Raw genomic sequence first — 14,866 nt, forward strand, 5'->3', positions numbered from 1 at the left:
AGAGGTGGGAAGGTATAGCTACAGATGCTGGGGACGGCTGCAGCTGCCCTGCATCCCCGTGACTTTGAAGAGTCCACTGGGGTCTGATCATAGGCATCGATCGGTGAGTGCCCCGACCGTGTTTGTTGGTGTTTGGTTGGCTTTGAGCGCAGTGTCTGCTGAATGGCTTCCCCTCTGCCCGCATTCGCCTGAGCAAGCAGGCTGGCGAGGGCAGGGACGGCAGATGTGGGTGTGTGTCTCCTGGCCTCCCTCTGGCATTCCCAACATCACTTCCTTGCTGTCTTGTCCCCACCTCACCCCAGTGCTCAGGCTCAGCATCCTTCTTCCTCAGCCCAGGCAGGTGCAGGCCTGGGGAGGACGGGCCTGTGAGACGGGGCCGGGGGTGGTTCCTGGCAGAGTCTAAAGAACCTTCCACCTGGATTCAGACAGCGTTGGTGTCAGTTTGAGCCGTGCCACCTGGCAGCTTGGTGACCTTGGGCCAGTCACTCAGCTTCTCTGGGAGTGTTTCACCCTCCACAAAATGGGCGCAAACTTGCCTTTGTCCCCATCACTCAGGGTGGTTGCGAGCACTTAGCGAGGTAACCGCGGCTGTGGACTGATTCCTTGCAATTACTTGCCGTGTGCCTGTGCTCTGCCGCGGCTCAACACTGTGGGGTTATTTCTAATCCTCATAAAAACCCTGTGAGGCACCAGTTAACCTCCCTAGACTAAGAACATGAATAAAACCACCGACTCTTAGATAGTGGCCCTTTGGACTATTTACAGACCTTTCAATTCCAGGCAACAGAAAAGCCAGCTCAGATGGTCTTACCCAGCAAGGGACTTTGCTGACTCGCCTAACTGGGGACGCTGCAGGGGACGGGCCTCTGGGTGACCTGATCCAGGGGACGCAGGGTCGTCAGGGCAGTGGCTTCCATTCCTAGCCCTTCTCTGGGCAGTGTTGCCTCCAGGGGTTAACGCGTCCTCAGACTGGGTCGGCTCCCCTTGGGAAGGGAAAGATGGCAGCAGGTGATTCACCTGGCCTCATGAAGGAGTCCTCTCTCTTCCGAACCAGTAAACACAGCTGCACCTCCCTGTTCGCGGACCAGCCTGACCCAACCACTATGGCCAGAGAGTAAACTTGTGCTAAGCAGGGGCTGGGGTCGGTCCCACCAAACACGTACCCTCAACCCTGGGAGGCGAGGGTGGAAGCTGGGCAGGTGACCCCGGTGACCTCTCCCTGCCGTTATGATTATGACCCACTGCTAGGACACCACACGGAGCCCCTAAATGTGAACGAAGCACCTCCCCATCTTACCGGTTAGCCTTCAGAGATTTTTGAACTCACAAACAAAGCCGCCAGCCTGGCAAAGCCTCTGTGCAGACTTCACGGAGTGGGCGGAGACTGCGAAGGAAGAGCTCTATCAACGGCGCCCAGCAGAATCTCTCGGTGATGTAAACCATTTATGATAAAAGGCCAGGGAAAGGGAAATACCCTGGCACTTCGTCATAAAGGAGCAGCTTTTATGCTGATGCTGTTCAGAATGTGTCCGCAAAAAGCCATAGGATGGAAGCAACAGAAGACAATGCATCATGACCCGCGAGGGTCTGTCGGTCCTTTCTAGGTGTACCAGCTCCAGCTCCATTTGCAGAGAACTCTGCCTGCGTCTGGCTCCCTATTCAAGGACCCTGAGAGCAGATTCTGTAACAATAATAATACTGGTAAGGTAATAATTGTGTTCACTATGTACCTGACACAGTTCTATGTGCTTGACAATATTGCTCATTTGTAAGAAAGAGTCATTTCAAGGGAGTCACCGTGAGTGGGAGGCACCATTCGCCCACCTTGAAAGTGAGGTTCTGCAACTTTTTAGCAGCTCCTGGCGTGTGGTCCCAACTGACCTTGTGTATTCCAGTGGCAAGTGAAGCCCACGGAGCATGTGCAAAAGCCTAACGTGTAATGTCGGGAGATTTGCCCTATTGGAACAAGTCCTTGGCTTTTATCCGTGGCAGTTGACCTGGGGTGGGGGGTGGGTACTTGTAACTGTTTTTTTTCCAGCTTTATTGAAGTATAATGGACTGTAATTGTTAACGACAGTGAGTTGCCACCATAGTTGTTGAGGCCATGTTCCTCCTTCAAGGTTCCACACTGATGTCACAAGGTTCAGGTTATGGGGTGATGAGTGCGCTGTGTGACATCCTGGAAGAGGGACCCTAGAGCTCCTTGGAAAGGAACCGATGAGTTCCTCTGGGGATCCATGTCAGGCATGCTCGTTGTCAGAAGTGAGATGTGCAGGCAGGAGGAAAGGAAGCATGTGGATGTTGCTGAAGGTGAAACGGATCAACAGAAGCAACGACTTTCAAATACTGTGTGGAGCAAGAAGGGCCTGGGAGGAGGCAGCTCCAGGAAGCAGGCCTCGAAGGATGCTGGCAGGACCACAACTGACACACCTTCCTTGGCTGCGCTCACCAAGGGCTTTCTGGGTCGGGTTCTTGTCTGACAAACCACACTTGGCATCTGTAGCCAACCCAGTTCTGACCACAACAAATCCCTTTGCTGCACGTGACTGCTGGCTTTGTGCCCAGGGACTAGGAGCATCTACTCATTCAGAACCTAGTCATTCAACAGGAAGCGAGATGAAACAGGCCTCAAGGAAGGGTTTTAATTCATAGGTTGCATGTTGAGGTGCAAAGATTGTCCAGGACCAGAGGAAACACTTGGTGTCTGGGGGATGAAGGTCAGGTGTATGAAAGCCCCTTGGCCCGAATGGTCAGCTATGTCTCTAGCACATCCCATCCCAGAGAGAGGCAGGTATGGCTGTTGGTGGAGGGGTGAGGCCTCATATGCACAGGTGCTGTGGTTCAATGTGAGGGTGCTTTGATCTTGCATTTAGTTATGAAAGCAAAGTGTGGCTGGGTCTCTGATTCTTAGTTACAATTATGTTTTTTGCTGGGATCAGCTCAGTTTATGCTGTTTTGGTATTTCTTTTTCTACTCCCAATGTGCTCAGCTCTAGAGTCAGGCACAGGATTTCCACATGGCCGGCTCATCCATGCCCACCTCCATTTTGGCCCCTGACATTGCTTATTTCAGACAATTTCCAGGAACAGACTTAGGCTCCCCTCCTCCGCTGCCCACTCTCAGGCCACCATGGCCCTTGGTCTTGGGCCCTAGCCCCAGCTCCTGCTCCCAAGACCCCGGTCCTGGGGTTGGCCCCTCCTCCTCCCACCAGGGCAGGGGTTTGAGCAGTTGTAACAGCAGGAAGCTCCCCACCCTGCATTGAATGCAAATTTAAAATGCAGTGGAATGCTGATATTGCTTTCTGGTTCCTTCTCCTTAGGGAGCTGGTTTTAGCCTGGAGCAGCCATTGTGGATCTGGCTGGATGACCCTCTTCCTGTGCTAGTTTCCTTGTTCTCTGCTGTCAGGGCTGGGCCCAGAGTCCTTGCTTCAGGGCCAAGGAGGCAGGCCAACTTGGATCAGATCCCATATCTCCTGCCCAACTGGCGATCCTTGGGAAGGGCCTGGACCTCTCTGAGGCTCTGTTTTCCCATCTGGGAAGATCCGAGATTACGGATATCAAGCAAATTTCACAGCGCCTTGCACGGGATGGAGACAAACAGAGCTGATATTAACTTTAGTTTCTGCAAAACATGGTTGCTCTCAGTTTGTTCAGTGCCTGACAAAATCCAGGTTGCCTGCTTCCCCTGGTACCCTGGGGCAGCCAGCCATTGCTCAGGGTGTAGCCTCTCCCTCCTCCTTACCTGCCTGGTCTGTCATGCCTTGATGCTTGTACAGCACATATGCTGTGTCTCTGGCGATGGGAGGGTACACTGTACTGTCTTGAGCAGAAAGATTCCCTGATCAAGGCTGAAGTTGAAACTTGCAGCCTTCCCCTCAGGACTAAGACATGGCATCATGAGATACCCAAATGACAACGTTGTTCTCCCTGGGTAGCACTGTGAAATGTCCTAGACCGCACCCACATGAGGGAGATTAGAGTCAGTGCTGTTTCGACATTTTGTGCCCCACCTAAGTTAGGCCACGCTGTCTCAATCTGACCATCACAATCACCCTGTGAGGTAGGTAGCAAGGGTATGCCTCCCCGTTTTACAGGTTGTGGGATGAGGCCTAAGGAGGTGAGGGACTTGTCCAGGGTCACCTCTTTAGTCAGAGTGGGACCAGCTTTAGTGCAGGGCCCTGCCCCTTGTCCAGCCCCCATTCACTGGATCTGGCCACCGTGTACCACAGAGCAGAGGTGCCTAACCTTTGTGGGACAGAGATGCCTATGAGTGGCAGCCAGGCCAGAACCTTGTTCGTGTCACAACAAGGGCCCCACATGTGTGCCTCCTGCCCTGCCCTTGCTGGAGCCAGAAAGACAGCCCTTTTGCCCACAAATAACATTTCTCTCCAGTCGCTCAGCTCTCTAATTTAGACAGAAGTTCCGGCCTGTTTCCTCTCTTTCTTGGTTTGACTGGCTCCAGCCACGCTTGCTCCCTGGGGTCAGAGACAAAATGCAGTCCTGTTCCAACCCAAGGTGTAGAATAACTTTCTTGTACTTGAATCCTAGAGTGGATTTTCTCAGTCCAAAGTTCCTGCCAGCCCTTCTGACTCAATGGGAGCCGGAAGATTAGGAGAGAAAAATTGTCTATCGTATTTCATTGTGGTGACTCATTGTATACGAATTCTCATTGTTGAAGTATGAATTAGAACTAAATTTAGTTTAGTGCAGTTTTACTGTTTTGAAGGAAAATGGTGATGACAAAGCATATCTTTTTCAGCTTACTCAAAGCCCTGGGCCTGATGGCATAAATTCATATAAATGATGTCCCCAAACTTCCATTTTATATTAAAGAGCTAAACAATTAAATTCAAGAGAAGAGAAGAGGAATTATTCTTTGATTTTGTAGGGTGTGACGTGTACCTGGGGAGGATAATCCAAGCTCAGAGGCAACAGACAAAAAGAAAATAGTGAATGATTTTAGCAAAAAGAAACAAATGACTGTGCCTTTAACAAAAATCCCAACTTCAAAGGGAGTGCAGTAAATGATTGCAGTAAACATTTCAGACTGATGTGAAGGTGCACGCAAATCTAGAAGAAAAACTCAAGATGCTAATAACAGCAGAAGATGTCCATACGTCATTCAAAAATGAGGAAACACAACTAGACAGACACAGGAAATGTTCGTCCTCACTAGAAATCAGAGAAATGCAAGGAAAGGGGATCCCATTTTTCTTCATTAAATGAGTAATTTCTTAAACTGATAAACTTGGCCTTAAAGACAGTGAAAACATAAACGCCCTCACCCGTTGACGAGTGGCTATAAAGTAGTACTAACCTGTCGGAAATCATTTTGACAATGGGTATTAAGGAGCCTATAAATCGATCCTCGTCTGTGAACATAGTTCCAGCTCTAAGAATGCAACCTAGAAACAAAAGTCTGAGAATGGAAAACCATGGTGCAGAAATATATTTATAGCAATGGTATTTATGTATCAAACTGGGGAACAAATTAGATGTTTCGACTTCAGGATTGGCTAAGTAAACCGTGCCATATCTTCTCACTGGAATAATATGAGGATGTAACCATATGGAAAATGTTGATTAAGTGAAAAGAAGGGTGCAAAATTGTAATACAGTATGATAAAAAAAATAAAAACCAAGGAAGAATTGAAAACTTGTCTCCACACAGAAACTTGCCTATGGAGTTGTATGGCAGCTTTATTCATAATTGCCGAAACTTGGAAGCAACCAAGATGTCCATCAGTAGGGGAATGGATAAATAAACACTGCTACCTCCAGACAATGGAATATTATTCAGTGCTATGAAGAAATGAGCTATTAACCATGAGAAGACATGGAAGAACCTTAAATGCATTTTGCTGAGTGAAAGAAGCCAATCTGAAAAGGCTGCCTACTGTATGATTCCAACTATGTGACACTCTGGAAAAGGCAAAGCTATGGAGACAGAAACAAGGTCAGTGGTTGGCAGGGGGAGGGGGATGGGAGACATGAATAGGTGGAACACAGAGAATTTTTAGGGCAGTGAAGCTATTCTGTATGATACCATAATGATGGTTACATTATACATTTGTCCAAACCCATAAAATATATAACACCTAAAATGAACCCTAGTGTAAATTGTGGACTGTGGGTGATAATGATGTGTCAGTGCAATGTCATCAATTATAGCAAATGCACCAGTCTGGTGGGGGCTATTGATAATGGGGGAGGCTGTGGGGGCAGGGGTATATGGGCAATGTCTGTACCTTTTGTTCAATTTTTCTGTGAACCTAAAACTGCTCTAAAAAATAAAGTCTATTAAAAAAATAAAACAAAGAAGAGGAAAAAGACTAGAAATATTTACGAAGGTTGTGTTTTGGTTATGATAAACTTTTTTTTTTCATCCCCATGTCTGTAATGACCATTTTAAAACGTGGCAGGCATTAATTTGTAACGGAAAGGGAAAAATAAACATTTCAAGCGTTTAGAAAGTTACGAAATGAAGTTGTCCAAGTGGTTGTGTAATTTAAGTAATTCTGAAAGTGTCTTAGCCCTTGTTTTTTCTCCTAGTGGTCAGAGTTTTGTAAACGCACATTCCTTTTGGCTATTTGTGAATTTACACAACTGACCCTGTGCTCTAAAGCTCTGGCCAGTTAGGATTTCTCTTCCCAAGAAAAATAAGCCATCTTTGGGGAATCTCAGTGCGAACTGTATTCTTGGAATTTTTCCCACGATGTTTGATTCAGTCTTCGTTTATTTTTAAAACTCTAAGACTATGTTAGAATAGCCTATTTTCTTTTATTAAATACATGTAGGTATTTATTTGTGTTTACTGTTTTTCAAAGATTATACAATCATGTGGTTTAATAATTAAAGTAAAAAGTTAATTAATTTAAATATATATACATACAATTATAATTCTCCCTGTCTAGTCCCCGATCTGTTTAGTCCCTCAGCACCTCCATCCTAAGGAACCACTGTTTTCAAATTCTTGTGAAGATTTCCAGAGTGTCTTTATGCATGTGTATGGAAATACTAATATATATTTTTATTTTTTCCTATTTTTGTACAAAAAGTGGTGCATCTTACACATGGCCCAACATCTAGCTTTTTCATTTAACAATGAAATAGCTTCAGAAATAGCTTCTTCATTCCCCTTTATAGCTGCAGAGGCCCCTGTGTGTGGTTTGTGGATTTCCCATAGTTTACTTTGCCCGTCCCCTGCTGATGGACAGTCGGATGGTTTCTAATTGATTACTGTTGCCAACGGCATTGTAGTGACTCATTTCATTCGGTGCAAGGACATCCACCGAATAGGTTCCCGGAAGCGGAAGTAAAGCCCTTGTCATTCCCATCGCCCGAGTTACCCTGATCGCCAGGGTGTTCTCCACCAGCAAGGGCGGGCGCCGGTCCCAGCCATACTGTGAGTGCCCGAGTCCTCACACACCTGCCAGAAGAGCGCTCTGCCTCCAATCTGATTGAGTCCGTTCTGATATGTGGAGAAAGGAATGGCAGTGAGCTTCAATTTGGATTCCCCTTTCAGGAAGGAGTTTTAGCATGTTTGCATAAACGGTTCACTGTCTTCATTCATTTTAATTATTAGACAGTCAATCCTATTCTTATGGATTTCCAGAAATCCTTTGCGTATCAGGGAGTTAGCCTCTTTTGGTAACTGTGCCTGCTTGGCTGGAACCTGTGCCCGAGGAGGAGAGTCTGAAAGGAGTTTCCCTCTGGGTTGCTGGAACCAACAGGATGCATTTGAAATAAAACTGATGGCCACTCAAGAAAGTGTGTGGACTGCATCCCACCTGTAGCATCAAGAACAGATTTCACAGGCCAGCCTGTGTCTGCCCATTTCATGTTAGCAGCTTGCTAACAGTGTCACTTAGGGTAGGTCATTTAGCATCTTTGAGTCTTGATTTGCTTACCTGTAATGTAAAGCTTATCAGCCCCATCACTTTGGGTTATCATGGGGAATACAGAAAGAATCTGATACTACAGTGATTACGCGGGGCCGGATAATTCTCACAGCGCTCCTCAGGGGGAACTCATTCAGCCTTCACTAAAGGTAAAAATACCTCAGGAGAAGAAAGCGTGAACCGTCCTGGGGGTCCCTAGACACTCCCAGGTGAGCAACCCAGCATTTTTTCTCATTTGCACAGAAGGTGCTCTGTTTTTAGATTGTGAACCAGAAAGACATGTGCAAGGGAACTTGGTTTTAGGAGAGCTCAAGCAGAGGTTTCTTGTGGTGTCTTAATACCCTACTGGTGTTGTAGCCAAGGCAGACTGTGTCACCAATGAAACCAGGTGGAAACCATCAATCTATACATCCAGAAACAATGCAGACAGCCTGGCCCAGGGTCTCTCCAGGGATTTTTGAACTTTGAACAGCGCACTATAAAGCACTAACTAGCTGGTCTCTTCGTTCTTATCTTAGCCAAGGGTCAGTGCCAGACCTCCAGACAGCCCTGGAGATAAGCACAGAGCAGTCAGCTCCTGTCCAGCTGTAAGATGCCCTTCCTTTACACTATTGCACAGGGCGCATTCGGAAACTATTGCTTCCTTTCCTTTTCCCTGGAACAAACTTGCCTTTGCCTTCACGAGGACCTTTTCCCTCTACAGCTCAGGGGAGACCGTCACCAGCGTGACCAGCTTGGCCCCACTGCAGCCCAAGAAGGGCAAGAGGCGGAGGGAGAAGGCTGACGTGCCTCCTGCAGTCCCCGCCAAAGGTAGGGCTAGCCTTCCGTTTCCCACGTGGCAACTACCGTGATGGATCCAGAAGTGGGTCTGGGATTTGCTGCGGGATCAGGACAGGGGGAGTGGGCAGATGGAGGACATGACATGCAAGGATTACGTGGTCTAGAGAACCCCACCCAGATTCTGGTCATGACTGAGCCCCGCCCCTGGGGTGGGACTTTGGGTGGTGCCATTGACCCAGCATGGCTTTAACGGGGAGGTGGGGGGGTCAACATCCACGGACCGATTCCAGTGTATTTCGCTTTGAACTATTAACACGCTCTGCACATAGCGAGATGGGGCAAGGAGGTGTCAGCATCTTCTTGGTTCATTCCAGGAAAAGAAGGCTCTCTGATTTTTCTAGAGATGTAAACTAGGTATATAGTTTATTTTGGATTTGTTCTGGGGATAAAAGCGGGGTTATTCTTTGATTCCACTTATGACTTAGAGCAACATAAGTGTGGAAGGTGGGTGTTTCTGGAGGAGAGGATTGAACACGGCTCAGGAGAACTAAACTGTCACTAGATAGTTCCTAAAACCACTGTGGCCAATTTAGGAGAAGTCCATACCTCAAAGAAGTTGAAAGATAGTTGGGAATGCAAGGATTGTCCAGGTGAACGATTTAATAACAAGACAAGGCACAGTTTATCCTTCAGTTGGAGCTTCGCAGGATGTCCCCTAGGGACCCCGTAGGACACCCTGTGGTAGAAGCCAGTGGTGCCAAGACTCAACTTACATCCAGTGGACGGAAGGGGTGGGAAGGCATGGGCGTTCTAGGAGGCATGGCCAGTGTAGATCTGGGAGGCAAGGGCCGAGAGAAGCCCTGCTGGATTGTCTCACTTCAATCGGAGTAGATAGATAGCACCCGACCTTAGGAAAGCTGAAATGAGGTTTGCAGAGCTAAGTGGTAGAGCCTGGCTTTGAAATGAGGTCTGCCTGACTTTGAAGGCCAAGGTCAAGTCCCATGTCATCTAAATACTGGTTGTATGACATTGGGGAAGAGCCTTGCTTTCCTCCCCTGTTGAATGGGGATGTTAAGACCCTCCTTGATGACCTCACAGGGCTGCTGTGAGGGTCAAAGGTCACTGCTGTCAACGTTAGTGTGCAGTTAGGATGGAGCCCCAGGGACGGTCCAGCCTTGTTGGCCTTTACCAAGCGTCCCTGGTTCTCACCTGCACACCTGACCTCTTTGTAGCTGGCAGTGTTTTATGCAGTTGTTTTGTTGACCCCATCAAAGAGACGGGATGACACGTTCAAAGACTGGGGGAGGATCACCCTCCACCGAGGGGCACTAGCTGCTGCCTGGATCAGAAACTAGAGTTCTTCCGTGGGGCCAGGAAGTCTTCCAGGAAGCCCAGGACTTCCAGGGGGTCCACGAGTCTCTACAGAGTGTGACTGTGATGCTGATGACAAGTGGGCTTTAAGGGTCCTGGGAGGAACTGAAACTAAACCCGTGACGTCCTTCCACAGCTCCCATAGCTGCCACATTCCATAAACCGAAGCTGCTGAAGCCGCAAAGGAAAGTCACCCTGGTGAGTAACCAGATTCTGGGCTGTTGTCCCCTCAAGCCTTAAACGCCCTTCCGAGTCGAGTTGGTACCTTTCTTAATTCAAAACATGCCCCAGGTTCTTGGTGCTTTTGTTCCCAAGTGAAAGCATTCTCTCTTCTTGGGGACAGCTTTTGACTCCCATACCTAGTTCCTGGAATGGCATGGAATTATTTTTCGTTCTAAATGCTACTTTTCCAAAAGAAGAAAAAAGCCACATAGGAATGTATAAAATAGAAATGAACCTGCTTGTATAAATTTGCCTGATAATCACTTTGAAGAGACTGTTGAAGAACCTTCCAGAAAATGTGTTAAAGATTTTATTTTGAAATAAATTTGGGTTTACAGAGAGTGGTAAAGATAATCCAGAGAAGTCCCTTCTACCCTTCTCCTGGCTTCTCCTAATGTTACTATCTTATGTAGCCTTGGGGTATTGGTCAAAACTAAGAAATTACCATCAGCACATTGCCATCCAGACTTCCACCAGATTTCAGCAGTTTTTCCACTAGTGTTCTCTGTCTGTTCCAGAATCCATTCCAGGATCTCATGTTGCATTTATTTGTTGTGTCTCTTTAGTCTCCTCCAATCTGTGACAGTTCCTCAGTCTTTGTTTTTCTTTCATGGCCTTGACGCTTGTGAAGAGTGGTAGCAGTAATTTTTTAGAATCTCCCTTGGCTTGGGTTTCTCTGAGGTTTTTCTGATGAGTAGAAGTGAGGCAATGGATTTGGAGGAAGGACAACACAGAGGTGATATTTACGTCTCACTGCATCACATCGGCGGCACGTAATGTCAACATGTCTTATCATAGGTGGTGGTGGGCCTCTGCTCACTTGGTGGAGGTCGTGTCTGCTAGGCTTCTTCAGTCTAAAGTTGCTATTTTTTTCCCCGTTTATATTTCTGTTTGTTACAAGCCAGTCACTATGTCCAGTTCACACTCAAGGGGAGGAGAGTTAAGCTCCACCCCCTGAAGGGAGGCATGTCAAAGAATTTGTGGACGTACGTTGAAACCACCACAGTATTAATAAATATTTTCAGGGAAATACTCAAGGCTGTACAAATGTCTTGTTTTTCCTTGAACTTTTGCCCACTAATTTTAGCATTCCTCGGCAGATTTTTCTTACAGCAGGAATTACTTTGGTGCCCTAATGGTGGTTTTCTGTTTTCCTCAATCCGTCTCCATTTACTAGGTGAAATTCTTCTGTAGGGAAGAGAGGGAGCCCTTCCCTCATTTGTGTAGTCACTAATTTCTTTGTATCAATGTGGATATTTAATTTTTTTTTAGTTTCTAACCATATTGTTATCTCTTTTGTTACTAATATTGTTCAGCAGTTGTGTATTTGTGTGTGAGAGAGAGAGAGGGAGAGAAACTGGCAAGCCTATTCTAAGATGTGTATGTACAGCAAAGGGCCAAGATAATCTTGAAGGAAAGGAGCGAAGTGGGGAATTTATAGACCAATTCTCAAGATTTACATGAAAGCCACAGTAATTAATACAATATGATGTTAGCACAAAGATAGACAAATAAACCAAAGGAACAGAATAAAGAGCCACAAACAGATCTACGTATGTATTGTCACCTGATTTATGAGAAAAGTGACATTGTAATGCAGCGAAGAAGGGATTATCTTTCAATATATGGTAATGGGTCTATGGGGTATCCACATGAAAAGCAATGATCCCTAACTCCTGCTTCACACCACACACACAAATTAATTAGAGAAGGATCATTGACTGAAGTATAAAAGGTAAAAATAAAACTTCTTAAAGATAGTGTATCTCCCTAACTTCAGGGTAGGCAAAGATTTCTTAAACAAGACACATAAAGTACCAGCCATAAAGGAAAAGATTAAAAAATTTGGATTACCCTAAAATTTAGAGTATCTATTCTGATTAAAGATACCAATACAAGAATGAAAAGACAAGCCACAGATTGGGAGAATTTATCTGACAGAGGATTCTTACACAGAATCTATGAACACCTCCAAATCAGTAAGGAATGACAACACTCCAAAAAAATGTGCAGAAGTCTTAAAACATACACTTCACAAAAGAAAATATGCAAATACCCAGTAAGCTCCTGAAAAGTACTTAACCTCATCAGCATTATGGAAATGGATGTTAAAGGCATAAAACCAGTTCACATCTCCCAGCATGGCTAAAGTGAAATACTAGTATAGTTTCTTTCCCCCCCCCCACCAAGGAAGATTAGCCCTGAGCTAACATCTATGAATCCTCCTCTTTTTGCTGAAGAAGACTGGCCCTGAGCTCACATTGGTGCCCATGTTCTTCTACTTTGTATGTGGGATGCTTACCACAGCATGGCTTGCCAAGTGGTGCCATGTCCGCACCTGGGATCCGAACCTGTGAACCCCGGGCCGCCAAAGTGGAACATGCGCACTTAACTGCTGCACCACTGGGCCGGCCCCTAGTGTAGTTTTCTGTTGTTGCCTGTTTTTCTCTGATCTATTTGGAATTTAGGAATGGATTCAGTTTTGTGTTTGTCAGATTCTTTTTTATTTTACTTTGTGTTTCATATTTCAGCAATCATTCCTCGCCAGTTTCATTAAACTTTATCACTACAGTCTAAAAAATTATTTAAACTTAACTTTTACTGGCTTTGTTATTGCTCTTTCTTGAACCCAGTATTTTCCTCTTAGATATCTTTATTTGCCTTTATATCTGAACAGTTTGTCTGTGAGTGGAATTCTGGTTTCGTAAGCTTTTCATACTATATTCTTGGAAATATGCTAAGCACTTTATGTGCTTTTCTTATTACTTCTCATATTGCTCAACATAAATGCCAAACTCCTTACTGTGACCCTATAATGCCCTATATCATGTAAGCCTCTAAGCCATGTATGTAATTTCAATTTTCTTTTCTTTTCTTTCTTTCTTTTTTTTTTTTTTGGTGAGGAAGATTGGCCCTGAGCTAACATCTGTGCCAATCTTCCTCTATTTTGTATGTGAGACGCCACCACAGCATGGCTTGATGAGTGGTATGTAGGTCCACGCCCCGTATCCAAACCCACAAACCCTTGCAGAGTGCGCAAACTTAACCACTACACCACCAGATTGGCCCCTGTAATTTAAAATTTCTAGTAGCTATATTAAAGAAGTAAAAAGAAACAGGTGAAGCCAATTTTAATAATGTTTTATTTAACCCAATATATCAAAAATGTTATCACTTAAACATATAATCATTATAAAAATTATTAATGAAATATTTTACATGCTTTCTGTTCTACTAAGTCTTCACAATCCAGCGTATGTTACACTTGCTACACATCTCATTTCAGAAGCACATTCAAGTGCTCAGGAGCCACCTTTGGTTAGTGGTTACCACAGTCGGCCACACAGCCCTATATGCTCCAGTCCCCATTAGCTCTTTGACATCGTTTTTACCACCATCCCCCGTCCTTGTTGCGCTCTGCCCTCACTAGCTTCCTTGCTAGTCCTTAAACCAAGAGTGTTCTGGCAGATCTTTGCACCAGTTCTCTGCTCTGCCTGGACTGTCCTCCCCAGGATATGCCTGTGGCTTGGGTAGACACCCCTAGGGTCTCTATTCAAACATCCCGTCAACAGAGAAGGCTTTCTGAAATGCCGTATCGAGCACCACCCGCCTCAGATGGCGCTCCCCATCAGAAGCTGCCTCACATCCCTTGTATCTGTCTATTAATCGCCTTTCTTCTCCCGGAGGACAAGGGCTCCGAAGGCGAGGAGCTTGTCTGCTTGGGTCACTGCTGTATTCTCCGTGCCCAGAGCAGTGTCTAAGAGGATGGAGATCTGTTGGAGATTCTGCACGCCAGCTTTGTAGCACAGGTTCTTCATTCCGTTTCTACAGACGGCACAGTGAGGAAGGTGACAGATGGGTGACTAACCCAAGGTCATGTCACTTGTGGGTGGCAGTCAGGACTTGAACCTGGGTCTTTCCGAATCCAAAACATAAGGTTTTAACTAGCACATTCTAAGCCTCGCCTTGGAGTGGAGCCTGGGTCTCTGTGGACGGTTCTGACGTCCCACGTGACTCCACCTCATCCTGGCTCTTCCTGCTCTGCGCCCAGGTTTTCTGTGGTTCCACTGGAGCGACTGGTTCACCGGTTTTCCAAAGAGAGCCTTCTTCTGCCTGCAGTGAATTGGGGTTCCAATGGGTTTTTCATACAGTATGATTCCATCTGGTTCATAGCATCAAAACTTCCTCGTTGGTTCTGCTCTATTGACAATGCTCGTCTTGTCCTCAAATGCAGCAGCAGAGTTTTTGCTGATGCTGGTAGGTCTCTGGTTGTTCAGTGGGCTTTTGCAAACTCAACTGAACACAAAGACAAACTGTCAGCTTCCCTTGGCCTTGCAGCATCCTGCATCCCACTCATGAGATTCGGTCCCCGAGACAGATGAGCTGAGCTCACTTTCCTCTCAACTATGCATATCACTGCACATTTTTCCAGGTCTTTTCTTCTTAATTCTGATATTTATCAACCACTTCAAGAGGGACTACGCTTTGTAAGTTTCCCCACCTTACATTCTCTCTAAGTTGTTCAGGACCTGTTGTTTCTAACGCTCTCTCTTACCTCTGCTAATAGCAGAAATAACTACTTACCGAAGTTCC

The 14,866-nt window shown here is 46.0% G+C and overlaps 1 protein-coding gene across 2 annotated transcripts in view; it reads left to right on the forward strand.

The window, feature by feature from the left end:
- Positions 1–14,866, forward strand: part of VSTM4 (V-set and transmembrane domain containing 4) — a 96,712-nt gene that overhangs the window by 57,607 nt on the left and 24,239 nt on the right. For both annotated transcript variants that reach the window (XM_023648231.2, XM_023648238.2), the window contains exons 6-7: positions 8,604–8,710; positions 10,188–10,249. In XM_023648231.2, coding sequence (XP_023503999.1) covers positions 8,604–8,710; positions 10,188–10,249 — 169 coding nt within the window. The remainder of the gene's footprint in view (positions 1–8,603; positions 8,711–10,187; positions 10,250–14,866) is intronic.

Source organism: Equus caballus, chromosome 1, assembly GCF_041296265.1.
Source record: "Equus caballus isolate H_3958 breed thoroughbred chromosome 1, TB-T2T, whole genome shotgun sequence".
NCBI lineage: Eukaryota > Metazoa > Chordata > Mammalia > Perissodactyla > Equidae > Equus > Equus caballus.